The sequence below is a fragment of the Mauremys mutica genome, chromosome 2 (assembly GCF_020497125.1).
Source record: "Mauremys mutica isolate MM-2020 ecotype Southern chromosome 2, ASM2049712v1, whole genome shotgun sequence".
NCBI lineage: Eukaryota > Metazoa > Chordata > Testudines > Geoemydidae > Mauremys > Mauremys mutica.
In genome coordinates, this window is record NC_059073.1 from 257719488 (window position 1) to 257747188 (window position 27701).

The following is a 27701-nucleotide window of genomic DNA, read 5'->3' on the forward strand; positions in this document are numbered from 1 at the left end:
CTGCATTTCTCAAGATAACAAGTAGATGAATATATAATGTTAGGACTTGAATGAAACTTTAGGCTCAGCCTGTGTATGAGTCAGACCTAAGTCACAATTCTTTTCCATACCCCTCTTTGCTCCCGAAAGTAATTCACTGTCCTGTAATTCAGCTATTTAATTCTCTCATCCAGTCAGGCTGAATAAAGTGCAGCTTATGCCCCTACCTCATTCTGGCTCTGCTCAGCTCAGTTGGTTCTGAGCAGTAGAGGCTGGGTAGGAAGAGGTGGATTCTCCTCCTGAGGACAGGTTGGTATGTGGTGTGTTTCTGACCTGGTGAAGGGTCTGAGGAAGCTAAGAAGGTTTAAGAGGTTCTTAGCTGGGAGGGAGGTGGGAGAGTCAATTAAAGGGTGTAGGAAAAGTGGTGTGTTAAAGGTAAGACAGAGATTGAAGGGCAAGAATGTAAGATCAAGAGAGAACAGTAAAGGGGTGACTGAGAAAGAAACTGTTTTCTCCCACCCTGCTTTTTATTGCAAAGTGTCCCAGTTCTTTAATCTGAAAGGTGTGAGAGGGAAGGAAGCATTCCTTTTAATTCCCTCATCTATTGCCAAGCTCCTTCATCTATTGCCAACATAGTTCTCTGTGATCCCCTTGACCTCCACTTTTTCACTTTGAAAATATGATCAGCTTGCAGGATAGAGGGGAAGGTTGCAGATATTCACCTCCAGTCCCACTACTTATTTGGGACCAGCTGCCAATGCCATAGAGTACACAAGCAGCTGTTTTTTGATTTGTCGTTACAGACGGGCCTATGGATTAGCATTTCCTCTGGAGCATGTGAGAATGTACTGCTCTGGCACAGGGCAGCTCTGTGAGATTTACAATAAATAGAATAAACTATGGAATAAACCATTCCATAGTCTACCCTGGCACACGACTTTCTGTCCTGCGGTTAACCACCGCTGCCAATCCAAGATATTAGTACAATATAAAGTTGCTTTAGTCTCTTTAGGAGAATAGTTGAAACTTTTAAAGTACGGTACTTAATAGTACTAAAGTTTATCCTCATTAGAATAAGATTTAAAAAACAAAAGCACCTGAGAAGCTGCAGATAAATAAACATCATCATGTGGTGACATGTTAACAGCGCACAGAGATCATTGCACAACTCAAGAAGTACTTTAATGAAAAACTGCTTGCTATTGAAAATGGACTTCTCTTTTTAAAGCTATAGGCTAGGCTTAACCCCTTTCCCTTCCTACTCAAGTCCCCTAGGCCTCAATAGCCCAGCCCCTCAAGGACAGTCACATGAGGGAGCGGAGTCAGACCCCCTGACCCCCAAGACATAAGAGAATTCTTTTGGCTGCAGCCAGAGCAGCAGTGGGAGTAGGAGGGAAGTAGTCAGAGAGGGCTTTCCCATTTCTGGCCCACTTCTCAGAGCCTGAATTTAAGCCCCAGGGACCCCTGAGGAAAGACCCATGGGGTAGGAGCCTCAACCATCTCCTGAGATGTGAAGCCAGACCTCCAGAAGGCCAGAGACCTTGCACCTTCACAGCTCTGAGTCCCTCCCTCTGGAATCTGGAGTATCATTTCAGCTAACAAAATGAAATAGCTGCTGACAGAGAGACCCAAAAAACCCTTAAAGTGAGACTAGGTGTTACTCTCTCAATGAGCCTGAGATGGGGTTATGGGTCAGAGGAGAATTTGGCATAACAGGGGAATTTTAATATTTTTAATCTTATTTTTTTTAGTGGTGTTGATTCACTGGCACATGTTTACTTGCAGGTAAATAGGGCCTTTCAAAACTTGAAAATAAGTTAGGGATAAGTTAAAAAATGTAAAAGAGGAGGAACTAGCTATAATTAGTACTTAGAGATTGTTCATATCTATATCTTAAAAAGGAACTATGGTATTACCAACTGCAAATGTGCAAACATCATAAATCAAGCCCTGAAAAATCATGACATTGCCTTTTTGCATTCTTTTTATTTAAATTCTGGCTTTTGAATCTTTAGGATGTAGTGGGGTCATGTTAAGCTTTTTTCTGCAGCCATATGTGCTAGAAACTTGCCATTTTTTAAATGAAAGCTGAGATTCTTGCATATTCACATGACTCGGAGTTAGGGCTTTAAAAACAAACCAAATGTCATGAATGATAGAATCGCAAGAGTTGGCAACACAGGAACTAACATGGCATGCGTCTATCATCATCCTTACCATTTTGTTTATATGTTTCTCCCTCCTTTCTACCCAATATGTGTCTTTTTATACTCTGAATTCTGTGGGGGAAGGAACCATTCTTTCTTCTAGGTGTATGGACCCTACAGCCATAGGGCCCTGATCCTGATTGTGGCTGTTGGGTACTGCCACAATATACGTAACAAAGCTGCAGAAGTTGGAGAGCTGATAGATAAAAAGTCTACCTTGAAACGGTGGGCTGTAAAATCTGTAGAAACCAGTGCATCTCGGAGGACAGCAGTAGCATTTTTTGACAGAAAAAAATGACAATGTTATAATACAAGACCTCAGTTATGCCTTAGAGAACAGGAAAAACCTGAGTTCCATATTCACTAGAACTGGTAGGAAAAAGTCTGTCTAGGAAATAAAATAGGAAATATCTTTTCAGGATGCAGTGTTTGTGTCAGAAGAGAAGCTGTCATACGTTCCCATCACTGCAGTCTCCTATATATGCCACTGAACTGATTCATTCAAATAATTTTGTCACTGCTTTCCAGGATGCTTCTCAACTTTAGATGCTAATACGATCATTACGATTTTCTTTCCTTATCAAGAATGCAAAGTATTAGTTTCAGTATTTTTGTCTCAGCACCCTAATGCTGTGAGAAGCATTGTGAATTGCTGTATCATTTGTTTGGTTATGACTGTTGGTTGTGGGAGAGAAGGGTGAGGCAAAGTTCCTACTTTATAGTTCTCTTTGTGTTCGTGTAGTAGTGGCAACCATCCAAGACAGCTCTGCAGTGATGACTTATGTTTTATGTTTCAGATAGATGAAAAACAGCAGTGTCTTTGTATTTGGGAAAAATAGGTGAATGAAAAGACCTGACTGGTGAGATTTACACAACTTAAAAAGAAATAGGTTCTGATCCTGGGCCTCACTCAGTTGGTGCACAAAGGCCCTAAGCACTGTGGATCAAGCCTCCAGGAATCCTCGGGTGATCTAAAACCCCTGTTGTGGCTCCATGCCACCCTCTCCCAACTGGTGGCTGAGGGCCATGGCCAGAGGAAGGGAACAAGAGCAGGGGTTCCATGTGCCCTGGAGATCCTTGGATGCCATTTCTAGCCCTTGGGCTCTTGCCAGGTGTTGCAGCTCAGAGTCACCTGAAGGCAGCTCCAATTTGCACCAGGGACTGGCCTATTGCAGAGTAATGCCAGGATTGGGGGAGAGCAATGGACACTTTTGGACTCCTGCTTCCTCACCTGTACCGAGTGTTCCTAGGCTGCAGCTGAGGATCTAGCTTATAGAGTGGAGGAGTGTTGCAGCTATTTGATAGGGTGCCACTTTATACTCCGGGAGTGTTGGGCACTAAGGAGGACATGCAGGATTTAGTTATAGCAGAATGCCATGAACCCATCATTGAACTCTGGCAGACAATCAGCTTCCAGGCCATGTGATTTGCTCAGTAAGTTTCAGGAATGTGGATGGAGGCTAATATTTCATTCTTTTTGTACTGCCAGCTAATGTGGTCATTCCCAATGCTGAAGTTGCAGGGTTTAAACCCTGGTGATGATGGAGGAGTTGTCACAATGTTCAGAATAAAATCTAGTTTTTCCTTTTTAAAAAAATAAGAAGGTGCCTACCAAAAACTATTTTAATGTTGCGACATTACAATTGTAATGTCAAGTACTCAGACATTAGGAAATGCCAGCGGTAACATTCCCAGTGTTGGAGGAAACAATAGCATGGGATTCTGTAATTAAAGGCATTCCCTTAATGCCTGTGCAAAAGAAGCCTGAATTATAGTTGCACAGGCATCCTTAATTCTGCTATTTCCTAATAATTGAGGGCTTGAATTTGCAACCTTAATGACATTCTTTTAATGTCAGGGATTTTTTGTGTAATTATTTATATAGTGTCCTAGAGTCCACTAAATATCTTATAATTTAAACTATATTTCTGGAAGTCGGAGTGAGAATTCCCCTAACTGCTATGGAATTAATTTGTGGCTATCAAAAGAGGACAACTACAATCAATGTGGGGACGTCATCATGATATTATTGTTTTACATGTGGAGTATGCCAACCACAAGTGCTGACTTTTGTTTGTGCCAGTGGGTGCTTCTCTCCACTCCCTCCCCTCTGTGCAAGTGGCAGGCGAGGCCTTAGGAAGAAGAGGCTGAGCAGGGGTGGAGTCTTGGGGTGGAGCGTAGGTGGGGCCTTAGGGGGAAGAGGCCAAGTAGGGGCAGGGCCTCAGGGCAGAGTGGCAGGTGGGGCCTCAGGGGGAAGAAGCGGAGCAGGGCCTCAGGATGGAGCACAGGCAGAGCAGGGGGCAGGGCCCACAAAAGATTAATCTGGCCCTGCAGGTGCTGAGCACCCCCTATTTTTTTTCGGTGGGTGCTTGAGCCCCAGTGCACTCACAGAGTTGGTGCCTGTGATGCCAACAATTTATTGTACAGCCTTTGCTGTGAAATGAATGCTTCAAATGGAATGTAAACCATTGTTTCCGTATAATGGGGAAGTTTGACAATGCAGGGCTGCTGCTTTTCATTCCTGGAAGTGTACAACTGAAACATGAAAAAGAAAAGTTTTGAAAGAATACATTTCATAACTATTGATTCCCTCTGGTGCTACAGTTGTGCACCTGACTTGTAAAATGTTAAGAAGAGGCTGTGTTAGACATTATTGTTGTATCCAGTCGGAACAGATGCATTTATGATTGTCTGGGAATGACAAAAAATATTTAGAATTTCCAATCTGTACTGCAATCTACCTGGCAGTAGTCATGTCCTATGCTGGCAGACTCAGGTTAAAGCAGGCCATTTCAACTGATAAGAAGACCAGACCAAGATTTAAAAAAAAAAGGGAAAAGAATTTTATCACAGATTTTTTTTTAACAAAGATGTGTGGCATAACACATACAATGAAACATAGACATTTCCTAATGTCTGCTCAAGCCTTTTAAATGACTGACTGTTTAATTTTTATCAGGGCTTTGCAGATTCATTCATTTGAAAGATATTCAGAAGGTAAACAGGAATTGAAAGCAGATATGCAGACCGGCTTTGACTGGGATAAATGTCCATTTCCTATCACTATAGAACTGATAATGCAATAGTGTCTAAATAATGCAGTGCCACAAACTCTCTCTGATTATTGCACAGTAATAGACCAGTGTTTATTGAGGAACCCAGTTTATTCATTTAAAAAACTCCAGCTTGTAAAATAAAATGCTTTCAATTCAGCTGCAGAACCAAAACAGCTTAAAATAAGAGGAAAAAAAGAGACTAAAGTCCAAAAAAGCTTATAGCATCCCAATGTGGAAATGCTAAAACAGACATGAAAATATAATCAAGAGACAAGTAACACTAGAATTACAGATAAGAAAAAACACAGAGAGTAAATCATAATGAAATTAACATGGCAATAGATTGTTTTGTTTTAAATCAAGAAGGAATGCAACAAGAGACCATGGAGGCATAAAGGGGAATATGAATAAACAGACATAAAAAAAATAAGAGCAAAACAGGGAAAGGAAGGTGATCATGGTAAAATATAGCCAGTGTAAATATATTCAGGTATTTTATTAGATTTTTTTTATTGCTCTTTAATCCCCATCTGTTCTAGCAACAAAATTATCATTAAGCAGAAGCTTTCTTCTCTGGAGCCACCAGGTTTGTCTTAAAGCCACAGTATTTGTACTTTCTGCAGTCAGGTGCAGCTTTGCAACTCATTATTTCCTCTACACATTTTCTTCCTTATTTTAACTGTATGTGAAGTTGGTGGCACTTGTCAAAGAGAAGGATGTTTTTATTATGATGGACTATGAACATACAATGGTCAGACACAGGGCAGGCTCCTAGCCATAATTTGATCAATACAGAGATTCATTTGTCAGATTCCACACTCAATACCCTTACAAACATTATAACCAAGAAATGAGGAGAGAGAGAAGGGGGAACACACAGAGAGGGAAAGCCTTGCAAAAGGGAGTCAAACACTTTTTACACTATTGTAGCACGGCGACCTATTTTATACTAGTACAATCTTTTAACTCTACTCCTATCTACGGTGCCAGAAGGACAGGAAACATTGGATGTAGTTTTAATTAGGCTGTAGCTTTATTCTTAAATATCTGGGAGTATCTGACAGGTAAAATAGTATAGTGCAGGTAATTCCATATACATTTCTATATATGTGGGGGCTGCTGTCAGCCCTCCCCTTTCCCATCCTGGTTCTACCCAGCCCACTGCTGAGACCCTGCCACTCCTACTTTTAGAGAGTTAATGTGGGCTGTAAAGAAAGGGTGGTTGACTACCTCCCATACCAGTCACAGGAGCCCTGAACCGCCATTTTCTGTTCTTTTAAAGGATGCCTTCTTTAAATCCGTTACCAATCAATTGTATCGAACTGCTGTATCCATTCATATGGAGTTAACCGGAGTTGACGTCTGCCACAAGTTTCCATAATGAGTTGCAACATGATATCCTAACCCCAACTTTCCTACCCCACCAGGTCTCTAATTTGCTGTGCGGCAAGTGAACCTCCCCACACACACACCCTGCCTCAGCCTTTTTGGCAGTGAGGGAAAATTCCTTCCCAGCCCCCAGGGCCGGCTCCAGGGTTTTTGCCGCCCCAAACAGCAAAAAAATAAAAAAAAGCGGTGATTGCAATCAGCTCTACTGCCGCCGCTTCAGTCTTTGGTGGCAATTCGGCAGCTTGTCCTTCCCTCTGACAGGGAGTGAGGGACCCGCCACCGAATTGCCGCCAAAGAGCCGGACATGCTGCCCCTCTCCGTTGGCCACCCCAACCTGCTTGCTGGGCTAGTGCCTGGAGCCGGCCCTGCCAGCCCCTCAAGAAAAGGAGTGACTAGTGTAATGACCATTGCATATAATGAAGAAACCTGGTATTTTAACTACTTCCATGGCTGTGTGTGTGTGTGGGTGGGGGGGTGCTGCTAGCCTGGTCTGGATTAAAGAGGGCTTTCCCTGAACTGCCCTGGGAATAAATATGCCCCTTTTCCCTTCTCATCAGCGGGCAGGGAAAGAGGCAGCATCTCCTGCATGCCAGTCTGGTCTGGCTGTGCTGCTTTCTGCCTCTTTAGCTGTAACAGGTAATTCTTTCAGGGAAGAGCACCTTAAAGAGGCACCACACCCCTTCCTACCAGTCTACTGGACAAGCTCCATCCCTGCAGTTAAAAGGAACAATTCACCACCTCCATCCAGCTGGACAAAGGGCCCCACCGCTTAATTCACAGTGAGGATGTTCTTATCTGCAACATTCCTGCTATTACACTCTAGAGTTTCTCTTAAGCAAGGGGTAACTTATTGTCCTGCATTGTGGCGTGGGTACTTTTGTAAAGAGCAAAAACTGTGGGCTAGGATGAACCATTGGATATTGATATTCCCTTGTGACTTAAGCCACCCTTTGAACTCTGATCTCTAGTGGCGAATGGCCAATGTGTTTAACCCACTACATGGCTTTCAGCCTCTCAGTTTCTTTTCAGTGGTGTTGCATTTTAATGTCAACACCAGTTAAGATAAAAGGACAAGGCTTATTTAGTGGTTTGACCTCTAAATGTGATAGTGTCGAAATATTCTTTTCGCCTAGAAATATTGCATCAAAAACAATCACTTTACATAAAAAAATAAAACAAATATTTCTTCTGGAAAATAGATTTTGTAAGTTTTATTTTGTTTAATGGTTTAGCTGGCGAGGCAGTCATTTTTCTGTTTACTGAACCTAGCATAAACCTTTCTTTTCTTCAGTACCAGGAGTTATTTTCTGTAGAGTCTCATTATTGGCTTTTAGCCAGCAGTGTTTTTTTATATGACAGTGAAAAATTTCTAAAACGAGACACAAAAGAACCACTATTTAAGAAGGTGAGAAAATATAGCATTAAAACGATTGTACATGTTTGAAATGATAGATTTCAAGTCTGATCATCCGCTATGGGAATGGTTCCATTTCATTTCTGTAGTCCTCACCGGGCCAAATTCTGCCATAATATACCATGTGTGCAACATATTTTAACTTGGATTTAAGGATTACTTAAACTAGCAGCTGTTTCTTTGAAGAGCTAAGGAAATGTAACTTTCTCCTACATCCACATCAGCTGCCCACAACTGCCTCAGCTCCAGGCAGTTTTCCTTGGAGGCTGCCCTGGAGCCACGGAAACTAGTAGCCTGGGCAGCCGAGGGTTCCCAGCTTCCCATCAGCCTGCCAGGTGAGCTGGTAAGGATCTGGGAATCTTGAAGCCTGGACTGCCAGCCCACCAGGTTGGGTGGGTAAGGAGCTGGGTGGGTGAGCTGCCTGCGTTCCATCAGAACATAATCAAAATGGGACCATCTGCAAAATGTTTCAATTTTGACGAACTGTCAAATTCCGACAAAAAGTTTCATCTCTATTTTTCCAACCAGCTCTGTTTAAAACAAGACAACCCTTTGCCTTCTCCTCAGCAGTAAATGGTTCCTCCAGACTTGATGAGAAGTTTCATCCAATTGTGCATGTGTTACAAAGCTCACTCACATGCTTTCAGTCCAGAGCTTGTTTCATGTAGATGTTTAACAGCTGACATTCATTCTTTACATTTGTTCAAGGCCTCCTCATTCCACAAAATAAAAGGAAATCTAATTAGATACAATTATTGCAGGCAGATATAAACCTATTTGCAATATCTACGTGCTTGTTAAATGGCAGCTACAAGTTATAGGAGCACTGAATTACCACCCTGTAAATGGACCATTGGTCCACGTGGTCTGTATCCTGACAGTAGCTGACAGAAGCATATACTTCAAAGGAAAGTTTCATAGTGGACAGTAATGGAATAACCTAACCAAAGAAAAGTTTTTTCTAAACTGCCATCAGGTAACGATTGGCTTAGGCAATGACCGATGAGGGTTTTATTCCTCATTTTTAAAAAGTCCTCTCTGATACATCCCACTAAACAATTGGTCTCAATGGCATCTTACTTAATTACGCTTTGTATAGCAGTGTTTCTATTTTATCAATATAACCTTAGTTTCCATTCAATTTCATTGAATGCTCTTGTATTACGAGAGGATCAATAGATGGACCCACTTTACCTTCCAGGTACCATTTGTTATTTTACATAGCTTTATCATGTATACTTCTGCTCACATCTTTAAGCGACCCAGCCTTTTCAATCTCTCCTACACAACTCTAAGCACTTCCATCTCTGAACCCAGTTTTCCATCCTGTTCCTTATGCCTCTTTACTGTTTTGTTTGCTTTTTTTGATGACTACTGCAGAGAGAGCCAATGTTTTCATTGAGCGAGCTACAACAATTCCCAGATCTTTGGGCTGAGTGGTTACAATTTAATTAGAATCCAGCAGAGTGTTTGAATACATCATATCATTCCTTGCTATACTGATTACCTTGCATTTGTCAACCATAAACTTTAACAATGAAGTTTCTGCTCAGAAATTTCAATACAGATGGGGCTACATTACCTTTTCATTGAGGACTCCATTGCAGTAGGAAACCCCCTTTAAGGGGAGATGATGATGGCTCAGATGCAGCAAAGGGATACAGCTTGGCTCCACTGGGACTAAAATTCATGCTGTTAGGGAGCTGGAGAGCACCAGAATTCCTGAGTGGGTGCAGAGACATAAGGGGTCTGCATAGATGGGTCTGGCCTCCTTTGGTATCGGTGGGATTTGAAGGCTGGGTCTGCAGCTCTTTCTATGCAATGTTAGTGCTCCCACCCCCAACACAAAGAGTCTTCTCCTCCCATGGGTTTTACCACAGGAGGAGGCAGAGGGCCTGTTGCTGTTGTTCTGATCAGCAGACAGCATGGGTATAGTCACAGTACTCATGTCATCTGCTGTTGCAAATCATATGACATTAGCTAATGAATAATGGGTACCAGCATTTTGGAACAGCAATAGGGAGGTATCAGAGAACTTGTGTTTGTTTCTTTCTTGATTAAATCAATTATATCAATGGGAGTGGACATGGGAAATTATGGTACTGAGGGAGTGGGCTGCCTTTGTCCCATACTCCTCTAAACATTGGCTGCCAAGAAGCAATGAAGAGTTGCTGTCCTCAGCATGCTCACAGGCTTATAGTGAAGGTGGTAGTGTAATATTTAATAGTAAGACCGTTTAAACGCCACTCACTGCGACTCTGCAGAGAGAAAGCATATGTCAGCAATGCATTGGAAGGACTTTTGCGTTTCACCCTATATTTTCCCCACTTTACAGGACAACAGGAATTTATGTTTAATATTGGTCCAGACTGTGCCCAATTGTCCTATGGATGCCCAGGGGGAAACAGGAGTGGGAGTGCAAGGAACCCTCTTATATCCCTACACAGCCCCTGGACATAACTAAAGTCTCTGTGTTTCACAGAGAACAAAACTGTTTCTTTCATTTATACCTTGGCCCCACCATTAGCCTGTGCCCAAGCTGGGAGTATGTTGAATGGCATGAATGGATATAGCACCCCTCCTGCACGCTGTTGGCACTACATTATAATCACCATATACCCATGTTACAAATGTAGCAATAGTGAATTTGTGATCATGAAGCAGTCATGAGATTAGTGCAGTGTGACAGTTTAGGAGACAGGCGTATCTCAAGCGTATACAACAACCAAAGTACAAAATCATTGTCGGTCCAAAAATGTCAATAAAAAAATTAAAAATTTAAATCTTAGTTTAAAAAATAAGAAAATGTTGCAATATTGATACTCATCCATGTCTTGTTCCCTTTCCCTAATTCTGATCACACTCAAAGTAAACAATTGTTTGACTAAATTAGCTTGCTCTAGAGCCATTTTGAATTTATACATGACATGGCTAATCATGATTTCTCTGTGGCTAATGAAAGTGAAATTAGGAGACACCAAGAGGGCTCATGGGGGGGGGAGTTAGTTTGGCTCAGCGGCTAACTGAAAGTTAGGGGGGTCGGGAGTAAAGAAGAGGGGAGAGGGTGCAGCTTGATGCTGATTTAAGGGCAGGGATGGTTAACTCTGGACTTGCCATTAGTTAACTGAGGACTGTATTTCAGAAGCAGATTGAGTTGTTTCATGAACTCTTGTATTAGGCACAAGTTGAAATTTGATTTCCCATGGTGTGCTGGTAGTACTTTTACAGTTTTCATATGCTTATTCTGTCCACAATCCCATCTATTTTCTCTGGCTATTCTTTAAGGGAGGGGCTTGATAGAGATCTGAGTCTGCAGGGGGCGTGGGAAGGTTTGCGGGAGTTCTGCAGGGTACTGAGTTTTGTTTGATGTTATTAGGTTAGCTACCAATTATTATATTGGGTTCCCATAACTTGTGTCAGGGTACCTAGGGCTTTAGCTAGGCATTCCTCGATATATATTTGTATAGATTAAAATAAACAAACACATGGAATTATTCTGTCTGTATTTCCGTTATCACAAAGAGTTCCCAGCAGCGATTAGTAATTTAATCTGCCTTTTAAATTACTTTATTGAAAATTTTATCTGGCATTTGAGAGGTTAACTTTCACGTGAGGAGAGTAAGTTTAATACTTTTAGCTGAAGCATTTATTTGTGATTAAAAGTAGTTTTACCATTTATCAGCTCCCACACTAAACAGGAGAGCCCTTGAATGAGGTATTGCCAATAAAATGGATTGACAAAGGATTGCTGGACTCTAAAATAGAACTGCAGAACACTGTTTGACATCCATGCAGCTTCCTCATTATGGAACATTAGTAACTATTGCTGTAGGGAAAACAGCAGCTTTCAGCATTCAGTTATTCAAATACATCAAGCCCTTCGCTTAAAATACAGCTCACTGAGTGTTTTTCCTGCTCAGCTAATGAGGAGCTCATATCACCTCTACATTTGAAGGTCACGGGCCTGATTCTCCACTGCCTTGCACTGGTGATGTCATTTACTCCTGTGCAAGGGTGGTGTATAATGCTATTACATCAGAGAAGTAGCATTTTACATCCACTTTGCACAAGTGCAAATCACTGCACAAGTAGAGAATCAGACCCAAGCTGGAGATATTCAAATCAAAGTGAAGGCATTGGAAATAAGCATTTGCATTAGTTCTAATTGTTTTGAGTTTTACATGTACAGTCCTTAATGTAATGTAAAGTTCTGTAGCCTGAGATGCAGCAGTGTGTCATCCAGACATGTTCCTGGTAAATTAGACCTGCCCTGTACGAACACGTAAAAGGAAAAAATCTTCCCTGTTCCTTATTTCCTGAGTTAAATGAGCCACGACCACAGGCCCAGGGTGCAGAAACATAGGCAGTGCTATAGTTCATTCCACAGCATTACCAGTATAGGTATTAGGGAGTAATGAGTTGGAAATCCTAGGGGCAAAATTGGAAGAGTTAAAACCGTCTCACTCCAGGGTGACTCTCCCATCTGAACTTGCTAATAGTGGAAGACATTTTATTAGACAGGATAGATTAGGATTGTGTACTGGGATGGAAGGATTCTAAATGCTGGTTTATCTGTGTTTCTCTCTCTTCCTCTTCCTGTTTTCACTATGAGGATGCCCCTTGCCTGGATGGATAGGAATGGTTATCTCCCTAGTTCAGGTAGGAGCTGGATGGCTTTTAGAAACCTAGCACTTCTTTGAAATGTGCAACTGCTAATTAGTCAGCAAGAAATTAGTCCAAGCAAATTAATTGTACGCTCTTAATGTGGAACTTTAGAGCTTTATGGCTCAAGGGATTTATTCAATGATTTCTACAATCACCTGACTTCAAAATAAAATGAATAGCTCCAGGGTAAGAGAGGCTTTTTTAAGGAATGCCTTCAAAACTCCTGCCACCCCTGCTGGTGGAGACTTAACATATTGCCCAGAGAGCATATTTGACCTCTGTCCTGGAGGGTCTCTCCTTCACATCATAATTTGTGTATCTCCAATTGCCCAAATCTTAAGAGGAAACTAATAGTGACTTTGATGAAAGCAACTCATCTGCCTTTCAACTGAAAGTAATGTGCTGTGAGTACAGTGTAATCACAGCAGTGGGAAAGGTAATTAGGAGTGTTCTTCTTCATTAACTTGACTTCAAGTGACCTGACTCTTGGGTTTACACCACAAGCTGCACAGACCTACCTGGAGCTGTTAGAGCAATTAAAATTCACTTCAAGACAGTAAGACACCAAGATTATATCTATCTATATAATGAGGGCTAAGAAATCTACCTTCATTTCCTTATGTATCTGCCTGATATTATGATTACTGTTATTTATTATTTGCATTATTCCAATAATGCCCAAAGGCCTCCGTCCGGATTGGGCCTTATTTTGTAATTTGCCCTACAAACACACATGGAAACATATTCCCTGCCCTGATAGAGTTTAGTCTAATTTAGAGTTTACAGTCTAATTTGCTATTGAATCAGGAGATTGCCTTGCACATCTTTTGTGGAGATTTTTATTTTTATTTTTTTTACTTACAAAACAGGTCCAAGAGAGACTATGAGCTTGATTTTTCCGCTGCCTTCCACCTGTGCAGAAGCAAAGTGAGTGTAAATCACCACCCGATCAGAATGATGACATTTTACACCCATTTTGCAAAGATGTAAGTGATTATGCAAGGCACAAGGCAATGGAGAATCAAGTCCATAGAGGTGTACACATAAATCTCTCTCTCCTTTCAGTTGTATAGGTTTGGTTGGTTCTCTTTAGTTCATTTTCCTGTGGGTTTTTTTAGTACAGAGTTCCTATGTGAAGGCCTGGTCAAAGAAATAGGGTTTTGTCTTTGGTTCTGCTGATGGTCTTAGGATCATCTTGGTCTCTTTCAGGAGTGAGCTCCAGCTTTATGGATTAGTTTCAGAGAAAGTTCAGTCTACTGCATGCATGAGTTTCACTCTTAGGGTCAACAATTCTGTGTTCCACTGAACAGTGCTGTTGTGCTAATCATGCAGTGTGAAGCTGAAAATTGGGGATGTCTGGGAGAATAGGAACAAGTCCTTGTGTTTGACCTAAAATTCCCTGGGGAACCAGTGAAACACCTTGGAGTCATGCTCTCTACAGCCTGTGTTGTTGAGTGGTCAGGCTGTCAGATTCTTGATCAATTTTAACTTTTACAATTTCAGCAATTTCATACCTAGGAATTGAGAATCACAGTAACCAAACCAAGAGCCATGAATGCCTAGATTATTGTGCCTAAATCTGTATCTGTCAGGAATCTGTGCCTAAATCTGTATTCTTGCCACCATTGATGGAAAAGGGTAATTTTTGTGGTAATGGCTATTTGGGTATTCAGAAACAGTGAGAAATAGGTAATAATTGGAGATATACCAATCTCCTAGAACTGGAAGGGATCTTGAAAGGTCATTGAGTCCAGCACCCTGCCTTCACTAGCAGGACCAATTTTTGCCCCGCATCCCTAAGTGGTCTCCTCAAGGATTGAGCTCACAACCCTGGGTTTAGCAGGCTAATGCTCAAACCACTGAGCTATCCCTCCCACCCACCTAGTTGTACACCACTGTCGAAGTTTGCCTTAACAATCTGAGGCAATGTTATAGCGCTGACAAGTTAGTCAAATACTTCCCTCTCCCAACCAGTGCCACCTCAACCAGATCTCGGGCAGCCATTGGATATTGAGAGATTTCTTTGGATCTGCTATGAAAGTGATGCAATGCAGGATGTCATCTGTGTATTGCTGACAAATAGTAGTGTCATTTTTCTGAATCTCAGTTATCCAAAGCTCCTTGTTATCCTGAATAAGGTCATGCTCATTTGATTTATTGATTTTGAAATTTCTCTCAATTATCTCAGCATTCCCAATGTCCCCCACTCCTTTGGGATAATTGAGATTTCATTGTATGGCTTGTGCAGAAATACTATTTGCAATTGTTTTTAATTCATGGACTGGCTATGTTTAACATCTTTCTTTAATCATTAAGGACCAGATCCCTCCATTCAAATTGGAGAGTACATTCTCCACAAATGGTCTTACTGAAGTCAGTGAGTGCATATGTGGTATAAGGTGCTATTCGACATGAGTAAGAGGATCAGAATCTGGCCCTACATGAATGTAGGCAAACGTCTGTAAAGACATTTTGTACACCTTCCTCCTCTCTATCCAGAAAAGAGTTTGGCTTCAGTAGAAGCTACATTCAGCATCCACATATGCTGGGTTGGGTTTTGATTGGAAAAAAAAAAGCCCACCCCATTTTATTTCTAGGTTTGGTGAAATCTGCAGGTATCTCAGCTTGTTTGGGAAGATGCCCATTTATAATTAATGAAGGGCTAAACCTCAGAAGGATTTGGGTGAATCTCCAGATTACAAACAGGGCTTGTCTGATGGATTTACATTCTATTCCAGTGGCTGATACTACACTAAATTTCCCCTACCAATGGATAAAAGGGAAAAAAATAAATTAAATGGTGAAGCCAAGGCTAGAAGGCTTGACTAGTAGGTGAACTCCCTTTCTACTCTTCTCTTGCTTCACAAAATGTCTTTCCATTATCAGCAGTGATTTTATATTCGTTTCCAGATTACTGATGAAAATGTTCAATAGCTTCATCCTAGTACTGTACTATACTATGTGGAATCCTGTGAGAAATACCCCCATTCAATGATGAGTCACCATAGCAACTACTTTTGGAGATCTGTCAGTTAGCCATTTCTTAATCCACTTAATATATATAGCCAACTGCAAAGATATACCCCTAGGAACAAGGAAGGCGAGGCCATTCTGACAGAACAGGATACTGTATACCAGAAAGCAGTGACTCTGAAGAGGATTTAGGGGTTATAGTGGATAAGCATCTCAACATGCTGTGACAGAAAGGGCTAATGTGATCCTTGGATATGTAAACAGGAGGCGAGGGAGACAAATTTCACTCTGTATACAGCATTGGTGAAACCAATACTGCCCTACTGTATCCAGTATTGCTGTCCACATTTTTTAAAGAATATTGAAAAATATGAGGGGTGCACAAAAGAACAAAAAAAAAAGATGGAAGGCTGGAGAAAATACGGTACCTTAAAAGATGCAAAGAGCTCAAACTGTTTAGCTTATCAAAAAGAAGACTGAGAGATGACTTGATTGCAGTGTATAAGTACTTTTATGGGGAGAAAACACTGAATGCCGAAAAGGCTCTTTAATCTAGTAAAACAGCGTAAGAAGAACCAGTGACTGGATGCTGAAAGCAGACAAATTCAAATTAGAAATAAGGCACAATTCTTAACAGGGACAGTGATTGATACTTGAAACAAACTACAAAGTAATGAACTCTCCAGCTCTTGATTTTTTCAGCTCAAGACTGGATATCTTTCTGGAAGATATGCTTCAGTCAAACACAAGTTGGGCTCAATACAGGGATAACTGGGTGAAATGTAATGGCCTGTGATAAGGAGGAGGTCAGACTAAATGACTTAATGATCCCTTCTGGCCTTAAACTACATGATCTCTGAAATCTCTCTTTCTTCCCCCCAGCCTCTTTATAGAGAAACATAAAGAGAAGTGATCATATAATTAAAGACTGTATCATAATGCACAGGCACAAAGGGGCCAATTTCAGGTTGTACAAGCAACTTTAATTCTGGGATTTCCTACCTTTGAATGCTTGACTTTCCAACCTTAATAATGTTCTTTTAATATTGTTTGTACATGTGTAATTCACACAATATGTAGATTTGCCTATCCATATTTTAAAACTCAGTGTAACAGTCTGTGTGTGGTTTATTGGCTCTAAATTAAAATATTAAAACAAAATGGTAATGGAGAGAAGGAGCTTAGCATCTGTAAAAGGCAAGAGGCCATCATAATTACCAGGATGCTAGACCATCCTAGATATCGGGATTATAGACATGCTTCTGGATCTATGTATTCATAGGTCAGTGAAATCGCTGCACTAAGCTGATTCTTTCTGTCTCTCAATTGCATTCATATATGGTGAGACAGAGTGTGCTCTATGGATTCCACAGTTGAACCTCTAGCCACTTAAAGTGAAGAGATCAGCAACTTTCATTTGAAAGGGTTATAGTGGCTGGTCTATTTTGGTTAGTCGGTTTTTCAGTGGAAATTTGGTTACGGGTTGTATTTTGAAAAGAATAAAACAACAAATGATTAGATAGCAATAAAGAAAAAGAAACAGATTCTGTCTCTCCATTCCCTGCTCCCATGCCTTCTTCTCCACTGGGGGGACTGGACTCTCTACTCAGAAATATTTCTTATTCTCACTGGAGCCAAAGAAAACAGGAATAACAGGGGAATGAGTCACACTGGTCAAGTATTGGTATAGAACAATGCTGTTTGGTGATGGACAGTGATGACAGACTAGCTAAATGTGGGGGCTGCTTCTGATCCTTTCTGGTTTGTTTTTTGTGTGTATAATTTGCCTTTTCAGTCCATAAATGTTGATCCTGCAGGTTATGCATTCTGGACACAGCTATAAATGCCCAAGACCATTTGGATTACCTGAACTGTACTTTCCAGTGCTTTCTGTCATCCTTCAGCATGTTCCCTACGTTCTCTGCTTGAAAGCATTCCCAGGTCTTCCTTTCTCACAAATTTCTTTTATCTTATTCCCAGATGTGGAAAAGAATGGCAAGGAAATCGTTGCCACACCAAGGTTAATCCTCCCCCAACTTCAGTTTCCATTCTCCTTCAAAATGGTAGGTCAGGTGAAAAGACATTAACAGCATTCAAGCCATTCTTTTACTGTTTCCCTGTGCTTATTTCTCTTTCATTGGTCTGACTTTGCAGATATTTGGACTGGCTTGGGTGTTGCATTAGCTTTCCTACTGATCAAAATCACAGTCGCTATGTTGTATTTCCTTTGGAAGAAGAAAGTGCCAAGAACGTAAGTGAAGCCTTTTATTGTGTGCAAAAGCAGACAAAAATGTGCCACAAAGCAACGGCTAACTGCCCAGTTTCTGAGGTTTCAGCTTTTAAATCTCCTCTCAGTCTGTTTGCCTTAAATATGCAGCTATAAACATAAAACCTAGCTTTGCACCACAAGCTGACCTTGGTGGACCTTCAACTGGAAACAATGAAATGCATCTTGATTGCTTAGAGTACCTTAAATGCAATATTGTGTGGTTATTACTGAATTAGAGAGCCTTGGGATCCATAACAGCTCAGAAATGCCCATCTTTTTTTTACTTGATGTTTAAATGGGAGGACATAGGAGACATCTGTGGTTTCTCAAAACTTCTAAGGCCAAATTCAATTCTCAGATGCACCCATCCAAGTCCCCTGGAAGCCAGCAGGCACTGTGTGTACTTCAGAGAGCAGTTTTGCCTTAAATGTTTTCTAAAATGTTTGCAAAAAATTAAAGAACTTTTGTTTTCAAAGCATCCCCCTCCGTGTGAAAATTAGTTTGCATGGAATAGAAACATTTAACAATAAAACCATAAAAAAGGATTAGTGCAGAAAGACTGAATAGACAAATAAGAATTCAAACAAAATTTGTGGAACTACTAAACTGTGTGCTCTCTTCTCTTTCACCATTCACACTTTTATCATCACTTCCCCCATTCTCTTCTCCCCACTCCATGCCCACACTCCTATAGATTGTGAGGTCGTCAGAGCCGGGGCCCTATCTGTCACGTGCCTCATGTGCTGTTGGCTGAGCAAATAAAAGCAGTCTCTCTGCTGACATGCCAAAATATAAAATGACTCCACCATAATTATCAAAGGAGAAAGGAAAAACATTGCAAGAATGGCTGGAATAAAGAAGTGCTGTTTCTATGATGCTGCTACATAGGGTCTCTTTAACCAGTGGTTCATTTTCACATAATCTTTGAAAAATACCTCTCAGACTCACAGATCACTGACAGGTCTCTTGGGGTTACCTTAGCAACACTCTCTGCCTTTTCTGTTCCTCTTCTCTCAACCCTTCTTTCCATTCCTACAGTCCAGTCCAGTCTCTCCTCTCTCTCTCTCTTTTTGCATTTTCTGGATTTTTTGTTCTCTCTCTCTTTCTTTCTACCGCTAGTTGTCTGTCCTCTCTATGGTGTCAATTCTCCTAATCTTTCTTTCTCTCTGCCCATCTCCCCCCAATTTTCATCCTCTTTAATGCCAGTTCCTCCCCTCCCCCCGCAACACAGAACTAGCTACCAGGGTGTCTCTTTATTGTCAACTCCTATTGCTCTTCTGCCTTGTCCACATCATTTTTGTATTGTCAGACTCCCCTCACCCTCAGTTTCTCTTCTCCAGGCTTCATCTTCAAAAGCCACCTCATCCCCTTCATGCCCCTACTTTACTGCAGACCTTTTTCTCTTCACGATTGTCCCTCTCTCCCCCAACATCACTGCTAAACAGTGCAACTCTAGTGACTGAGGCTATTGCTGAGGAGACCCCACTAATCAACATTCCACCATAACTAATGCAGCATATCTTGCTCATTAGAAAAGCAGCTACAGGGAACAGGAGCAGGCCTATTACCCTTATACAGCTGCTGGATTAAGGGTTATGACTCACATGATGAGACCTGTTGGATTAAATTGTATCTTTCTTTCTTCTCCTAATGGACAAAAGCAGCCAGCCCCATGGCTTGACAGCTGTGTATATCACTGCCACAATGACATTCCAATATGGCAATGACTACATGACTCTCAGTTAGGGTTTTGGGCAACTTTTATAAAGAGAGAAACCCCAAACCTGGAAGAAACCTGACAGGTTCCCACATTCCTGCTTGTGATCCACAGGTGAGGTGCCCAGGCTCAGTGCATGGCTGCCAGCCATGATCCTTTCTCCGTGGCAGATGCCCTTCCTGACTGAATGGAAGCACGGTGCTAAGATGCCTTCCAGTTGTCAACCCAAGCTTGATTTTTTTCCCTTCCAGGATAAATGTTAAACAATTACTAGAAAATCCTTTTTCAAGCTGCTCAGCTGTGTTTATTTGTGCGGTCTACTGCACTGCCAGTGTCCCTAGGTCTTCTGATTCTTTTTATTATCCACCCTTTGCCTGGTCCACCAGAGACAGTGTTAGCGTACCTTGGGAGATGTTGTTCCTGTCAGTCCCAGTGAGCACAGAACTCCAAACCTCCTGGGATTTGTCAGCAGCATCACTAGTAGGCAGGGATCAGAGAGTAAACAGACTCAGAAATTCTGGGGAAATGGGTTAGAGGAGATAGTGGCAGGAGATGGAGGCTGTTCTTTTGGACAGGAGGAGAAAGGAGGTATGGTCTTCTGGTCAAAGCACAAGACTGGGAATGAACAGGCATGTAGCTCTTCTCCATAAGCTGTTTTATCAGCCTATGAAAGCACTCCAAATGCCACCTTTGTTTCTATAGGAGCTATTTCCAGCACCACTGCATTTTCCTGGAGAGGACATTCTATGCCATAGTAAGAAGATCTTGGTTTATTCTTGCTTTTTTTCAGAAATTATATTTCTGATGGCTATTACACTTAGGATAGGGAATACAAGGTAACTGGAGGAGAGAAAACCAGGAGATCACTCAGTCTTAGAGTTGAGCATGACCAAGATGAGAGATGCAAATGCCTTTAAAAAATACAAAAAATAACTGAGAAGAAAATGAAGTACAGAACTAGGCAGCCAAGACAGTATATTAGCAGCCTAATCAAGCAAGAAACCCAGAGGTACAGTAATTCTAAACCAGTCACCATAACTGTCTTTTGAGTCTACCCAGATTGCACCCTGACATACATTTCCTCTGCAGAATGGAATGACTACACTATATTTTCAAGCCTAAATTGTGTGTAAAAAGCTTTGTAAATATTTTAGGAACTAAGACCTTTTGCTATATTTACAGTCTGAAACATCTATAAAGTATGTGTTCAAGAGATTAGTGTAATTAGAATTGACTTGTCTGTCCTTTAGCTGTTTTTTTTTGTTTGTTTGTTTTGTTTTTCTTTTTTGTTATGAGTGTGGTAAAATTCAATTGAGGGCACACTCTTCTTCTAACATAGACTGCATAGACTGTTGTGTTCTGGCTAAAACTGACAATGTTTGGTTTTGCAGTCAAGATTAAGTTACAGAATTCTGAATTGTCACATCAAAACCAATTAAATCCAAATACATTGATTTTTCCATTAAAAAAGCATTATGCAACTCAACGATCTCTTTAAACACTGACAAGTGTTTCTGTGATCAGTGCAACTTTCTCCCATCTCTGATAAGTGTGCAATGCTATTTGTGGTGAGTGGAATCTGTACAAAAGCAACAGCTGCTGCTCCATCATGGAAATGAGTTTAGCAAAAGCATCACCCATGTGATCTGCTCTGCAACCCAAGATGATTAATTCTTTCCTTTCCTTTTTGTGGTTGCTCTGGTTATGCTAGAAAACTCAATTCTATCTGAGCTGTTTTACCCATACATTTGGTTTAGTTTGTTTATCCTAAAAAGCCAACCACTTGGCATTTTTCCCCCTAATTGATCCCTTCTTTTTCCAGTTTTGTTAATCTGAGATTTATTGGCTTTTCACATGCAAAGTATTCTACGTGGCTGTGTTTTATAAGCTTGACCTATGGACTGATTATTTTGGACTATGATATTTGTGAGTGATAAGTTGGTTTAACCTTTACTGTTGAGGGCTGACACAAGATAAGTAACTTAATTCCCATTGTGAGACCTTGTGATGGACGTAGAGCTCATGGCTGCAGTCATGAGCTATCGTTTCCAGTGAGAGTAATGTCAAGCAACAGCAAGTATTGCAGGAATGAGATTAACTCAAGTCACTGCTATATATTTAGTAAAATTGACTGCTCAAGAAGTTTAAAATTAGGGTGTAAACTGATGACCAGCTGGCATCAGGAAGAATTTTCATCTTCTGTGTAATACTGCAGTTCTATGCCTCTCTCTGCAGCATCCACATTAGTAATAGGATGCTGGAGTGAACAAACTGCTGTCTGTTCTAGCATGACAATCCTTATATTCCTAATTAGCCAAAGGCATAATACACCATGCTCACATTCAGGGATATGGGTCCAAATTTGCAAAGTAACATCAGTTTGGCATCCATTTTTGCCAGCACAACTTTGTGCAAGCAAGCATCTTGTAATACAGTTGATGGATTCAAGCACCTGCATACACAGGTGACAGGTTTTACAAATGAAAATCCACTCTGTCCACTTTTAAGTAATCTCAAAATAAGATGATGGGTTTTAAGTATAACTACAGGTTGTTTACTGGGAAGGTGATTTTAAAAATCCATTCATTTCAATATTACAAGTTGACATCTAAGACTATGGGCAAGATTTGTTTTTTAATCAATGGGAGTTAGGCACCTAAATCCCTTTAAAAATCATACGTAATTACTCATGAGCAATTTATGTTCCAGTCAGTATTCCTTAGTGTATCACTAGAGTTTTAGCAGCAAAACAATGATATAAAGAAAATGATTTCATCCCACATACTGCTCCCAATATAGCACTTTTAATAAGGCACGTGCAGTGTTGTTGTGATATTTACTTACCCTGCCTACTAGCTTTGTTGTTTGAATGTCCGTTTTCACCATACCTCAAAAAAATCATAAGCAGTTTGATTAGGAAGTTGAAAATCTGCTTGTTTATGGATAAAAGATTGATTAATAATTGGGACTTACCAAGGGTGAGTGAGCTGCAGCAGCCCGCTTGGCTAGTCATGTCCTGCTGAAAAGCAAGACATATAATTCCAACTAGAAGTCAGAGAGTAAAAGGAGTGAGGGCAATTTGCAAGAGCAGGTTCTTTCAGCGCAAACCAGAACTTTGCTCCTGCTCATATTTCCTTTATACCCTTCTTGTCTTCCTCTGCCCATAACTCTGTTATGCTCTCCACCCCCAAAATTTCCCTCTGTCTCTTTCAACCATTCCTGACTTTGTGTCTTCTTGCAAGTTACCCCCTTATTCTTGGAACAGCATCCTAACAGCATCAGGCTCTCCTCCATTAAAATAATCTGTTTTGTATAGCATTCAGGTCTAAGACCACATGTTACTCTCTTCCTTACTGCACTGCACTGTACTGTGATGTCTTTGGGCCAGGCCTGCTTGTGCCATAAAAGTGTAAGCTTTTGAAGGCCATATCTATACTTATCGGGGATTGACGCTGCTGCGATCGATGAAGCGGGAGTCGATTTAATGGGTCTAGTGAAGACCAGCTAAATCAACTGCAGAGTGCTCTCTGGTCAACTCTGGAACTCCACTGGAAGAATAGGAGTAAAGTAAGTCAGTGGGAGAGCGTCTTCCGTTGACGCAGCATGGTGTAGACACCACAGTAAGTCGACCTAAGCTACATCAACTCCAGCTACATTATTCACTTAGCTGGAGTACCATTACTTAGGTCAACTTACCCCGATAGTGTAGACAAGGCCTGAGTCCATAACTTACCTGTTTGGCCGAGTTTGACCTATTGTATAGATCCAAATATCCTTACAGTACACTTTGTAAATCCATGCTGTATAAGTCCTTGGATGTGCAATAATATATTCATTTTTAGCAGAAGCAAGTTAAACAATTCTATTTTTACTGTCTTTTCAAAAACTGCTAGTTCACAGACCCAGAACAAAACGCATCAGACCAAATTCATCTCCTATGTAATGCCATTGACTTCAGTGGAGTTATATCAGGAAAGAATTTTGCCCTTTATTTTTTTTGGCTCAGCCTTAACCAGTTTTATTATTTGAGAGTCTATGTCTTTTTAAGGAACCTGGAGGAAATCCATAATACTGCATTCACTAACCCATTGTACGAGGATCATAGCTCACCTGGGGAAGTAAAGGTAAGTAGCAATAGCCAGTTGTACACTTACAGAAGTAGAAAGTACAAAGGTACAGTGTTGTTCAAACACGCTGCCCAGGGAAACAAATGAATGTTTTTAAATAAAGAAAATAAGTCTTACAAAACTACTACGTTGCCACTGGCAGTCAAGGTAAGATTTCTGCTACACTGTATTTTCAGCATACTAATAGACCCATTTGAAGGCAATATAGTGTTAGAAATGTCTTTGTGGTTACAGCTAATATTCTCTGGCTGGTGAATCTGAATAACACCTATTTTGGCTAGAGTATTTAGTCAGATATTTAGATCAAATGCCCATTCACTAGGCCTCCCTCTCTCCTCATGCTTCTGAAAATAAAGAGCATTTTAAAGACAGAGGGCTAGCTAAACTACAGCACTTAGCTACATATGCAACACCACTGGATTTAGTGAAAACTATGATATACACTCTAATCTTTTAAACACATTGCAATGTGCATTGCTATAAAATATTATAGTAGACAAAAAGACTGCAGAATATATCATTATTGGGACTGCTTTACCTAATCCCATTTGTTGAACATAACTCAGTTTACTCTACTAATAAAACATTGCTAATTATATTATATATTATAATCTAACAGCTTCATACGTTTGTAAAGATTCAGGAAGAAAAGATTCAAGAATCAAATTATATAGTGGGCCAAAAATTCTGCTGTAAGTTAGCTAGTTCAACCCATTAACTGAATGCATCTCAGTTACATAGCTGTGGTATTATGGTTTATTTTTTAATTTAAAAATAATTCATATGAAGAACATTATCCATATGCCTTGGAAATAAAAGGGGCAAATTAAATCTTAAAGCATCTTCCCTACCTCATTTTGAGACTACTCTTATCAGAGCTATAAGAATTAGGCTGGTTTTGCTATGGCAAATAAAATGTCTCTTATCCTTTCCTCAGTAAGTAATATCAGATTCCACCAGAGTATTAAACAGGATTAACGATGACATGCCATTTACTTTCTATAAAAAGTTCCTCACATCTGATTTTGGAAACATTAGATCAGATTCATTCACTTGCAGGTTTGGGTTTGTAGGACCATGCTGGAAACATTCCCATTACGATCATGTCCATTTTACTAGGACACTTCTATTTTAGTTAAAATAGATTCTTGACAGGCTTCATTTAATAGCAAGTTGAAAAACAGAAGTGTGGTGTCAGAAGAGATATTTTCATACTGGACGAAAGATCCCTGGCACTGTGATTGAAATTCGGTGCTCCACTGGATTTTCTCTTTTGTTTTCTTTAAGAATAGAATGATATGTGCTTTCTATAATTTTTTCTGCAAGAGCCAAAACAAAGGTTACGCTATTTTCCCAGAGCTTAAAGAACATTACGTTTGAGTGACTCATATCTCCAATCAGAAAATATAGTCAAACAGTAAAAGTCTCACTAATCTTCAGATGAAAACAATTAAGTACTTAACAAACTCAGTTTAACTGATCTTCCTGACGGTCTCAACCTAGATCTACCATTACCAAATTTTTGCCCATATAATTGTATAATTTGTTGTTTATCTTTAATTTTTTTCTCTCAGTTGTATCATTTGATGGCAATATTTCTGGTGTATGTCTCTTTAATGTCACTTACTGTTGAATACAGTTGCTCTGAAGCTAATATCTCTCTTTTGTAGACTCCTGAGTATATTGCCTCACCCATTGTTCAAATCAGTGTTTCCCCATGGCAAACGCAGCAGGAGGTATGTATCAATAATTTTCTTTTCAAAATGCCGTGTTCATTCCTATGATGGGTATTTCAAACCTCTATCAAATTATTGCATTATTGACAAACTACTTCTCTACTTTGCCTTGTTCCTGCTTGCATTTGCTAAATATTACAGAAAAGATTCCATAGATAAGCATAGTTAGGCACAGTACTAAGTATGAAGATGACTTTACTACAAAGTGTATGTTTTTAACAAAATTATTGATTGACACAACCTTTTATGGAGTTTAATTTGAAATTCTGAATTAAGTTGCAAATCTTAAATTAAATGTTTTTCAAATCTCCTTATTAGGGTTTTCCTCTCTAAAAGGACTAAGACATCTAGTCAGTTTGAAACGTTTCATTATACCAAATACAGGAAATGCAAACAGACTGCTCTTCTGGATGTACTGTGTTCATCTCATAATTAAGAAAATTTCAAGACAAATAATTATGTTACTAAATTGTATTGAGAGGTGCCAACCTTAAATCGAGGCTTTAGCTTCTCTGTGAGCTTTACAAAATGGAAATTCACTGTCATGGTTCTAAGTGCCACTAGCCATTCCATTGCTTGCTTATAATAATCTCTCAGAAGAGTCTTAGATAATCTGTTAAATAGGATTTCATCTTTCCTTATTATATATAGCAGTATTAGGAGGTGCTATCAATGTAATATTAAAGGAAGGGCTGGAAACTTACTGAAATTCATAGATATTCCACCATCCACAACTTTTAGCAGCAATGCAACCCAGGTACTGCTGAAGCTACTGCCATGAACTTCATTCAGTTGCTTAATGTAGCATAGCATTTCCCAGTCATGCAGCAGTTTAACCCTTATCAGTAAGGCAGTTGCTCTAGAAATGGTCATGGATGACAAAAGGCCTTCCCTGGAGAGTAACTTCATATCCTTGTCCATAAGTCAATGTATATAGTGCGTTAAACACCACTCCAGGGATGAGCAATCAGTTACTTAACCAAAGCACCCCTATAATAACAAGGCAGCAAAAATGTATTCAGTGGGTTAGACCATTATCATCATTATTCATTTGTATTACAGTAACACCTAGAGACCCAAATCAGAACTGGGGCCCCATAGTGCTAGGGACTGTACAATCACATAGTAAGATAACCCCTGCCCAAAAATGCTTATAGTCTACACAGACAAGACACACAAAGGTGGGAAACAGAGATATAGAGAGATGAACTGGCTAGCCCAAGGCCACCCAGCAAGCAGTTACTTCAGGAGAAGTATGCTCATTTACACCAGCTGAGAATGTGGGCCAAAATGTTTGGGATTCTTGGCTTAGTTTGAACATAAGGATGGTCTCTGGGGCAGATATTATTTGGATATCCTAATATCTACTGCCATTCTTGTACCTATTTCCATACAGCACTTACTGCTGAAATAACATTTTTATGTCTTTCTTCCAGCATGCTTCCAGTAAAGATACAAGTGCCCCTTCCTTTGCCAATCCTCTTTATGGCAAAGCAACAGAAAACATGGAGAAGCTGTGCAATTTCTTCAAAGTAGATGTACAATAGAATTGATACTGTGTGTAATTTTTTCCTTTGTCTGATGATTTTGTTTCTAAAATCTAGTGGAAAGTATGTGATTAGGATACTGCATTGGTAATTTGAATGAATGTGAAATAATTCCTCAATTAAAAATAATTGTTCTAAATATAGTACTACTGTGAAAATAGCATCTATGCATATGTGAAAGTTTAAACCTATGTGATATTTCTCTTGGTACAAAAATAGACTGGTAACTGTAACTACGAATTCACTGCACATTTGAACAATTGAAATTCCAGTATATTAATAAAAAGAAGTTTCACTTAATCCAAACCATTTTCTTGGTTTTTTTGAGTTCTAATTTTACTGCTATTATTGAGAAAAGATGACTCATTTCTGTAATTTTGAACCATAAGGGCACTTAAATAGTTATTTTAGTGTTCCAAAGATAAAAAGTAGGAGAGCTAATGTACCATCCAAACAAGCAGATCAGCCTATACCAAAGTGATTATAATAAATGTCTTAGTCTTGGGTCTGAATACCAGCTTTGCAAGTCAGAGGTCTGACACACTGTGTTGTATACTTGACTTCACAAAGACATAAACATTAACATTGAAAGCCATTATGTGACGGGGCAAGGCCAGATTGC

General features: G+C 40.1%; 1 protein-coding gene and 1 long non-coding RNA gene across 2 annotated transcripts in view; one reads left to right on the plus strand and one right to left on the minus strand.

Annotated features, from left to right (window-relative positions):
• The window catches only part of MALRD1 (MAM and LDL receptor class A domain containing 1), a 420915-nt gene extending 393594 nt beyond the window's left edge, over positions 1 to 27321 (plus strand). The window contains exons 36-40 of the mRNA XM_045007156.1: positions 17664 to 17746; positions 17838 to 17934; positions 23718 to 23793; positions 25467 to 25532; positions 26969 to 27321. Coding sequence (XP_044863091.1) covers positions 17664 to 17746; positions 17838 to 17934; positions 23718 to 23793; positions 25467 to 25532; positions 26969 to 27079 — 433 coding nt within the window. The 3' untranslated portion in view covers positions 27080 to 27321. The remainder of the gene's footprint in view (positions 1 to 17663; positions 17747 to 17837; positions 17935 to 23717; positions 23794 to 25466; positions 25533 to 26968) is intronic.
• On the minus strand, positions 22515 to 26411 carry LOC123364778. The gene is made up of 3 exons (XR_006577277.1): positions 26237 to 26411; positions 22643 to 22688; positions 22515 to 22557 (listed from the first exon to the last, which is right to left on the minus strand). It is a non-coding gene; the product is annotated as an uncharacterized LOC123364778 (long non-coding RNA).
• Positions 27322 to 27701: the final 380 nt, after the last annotated feature.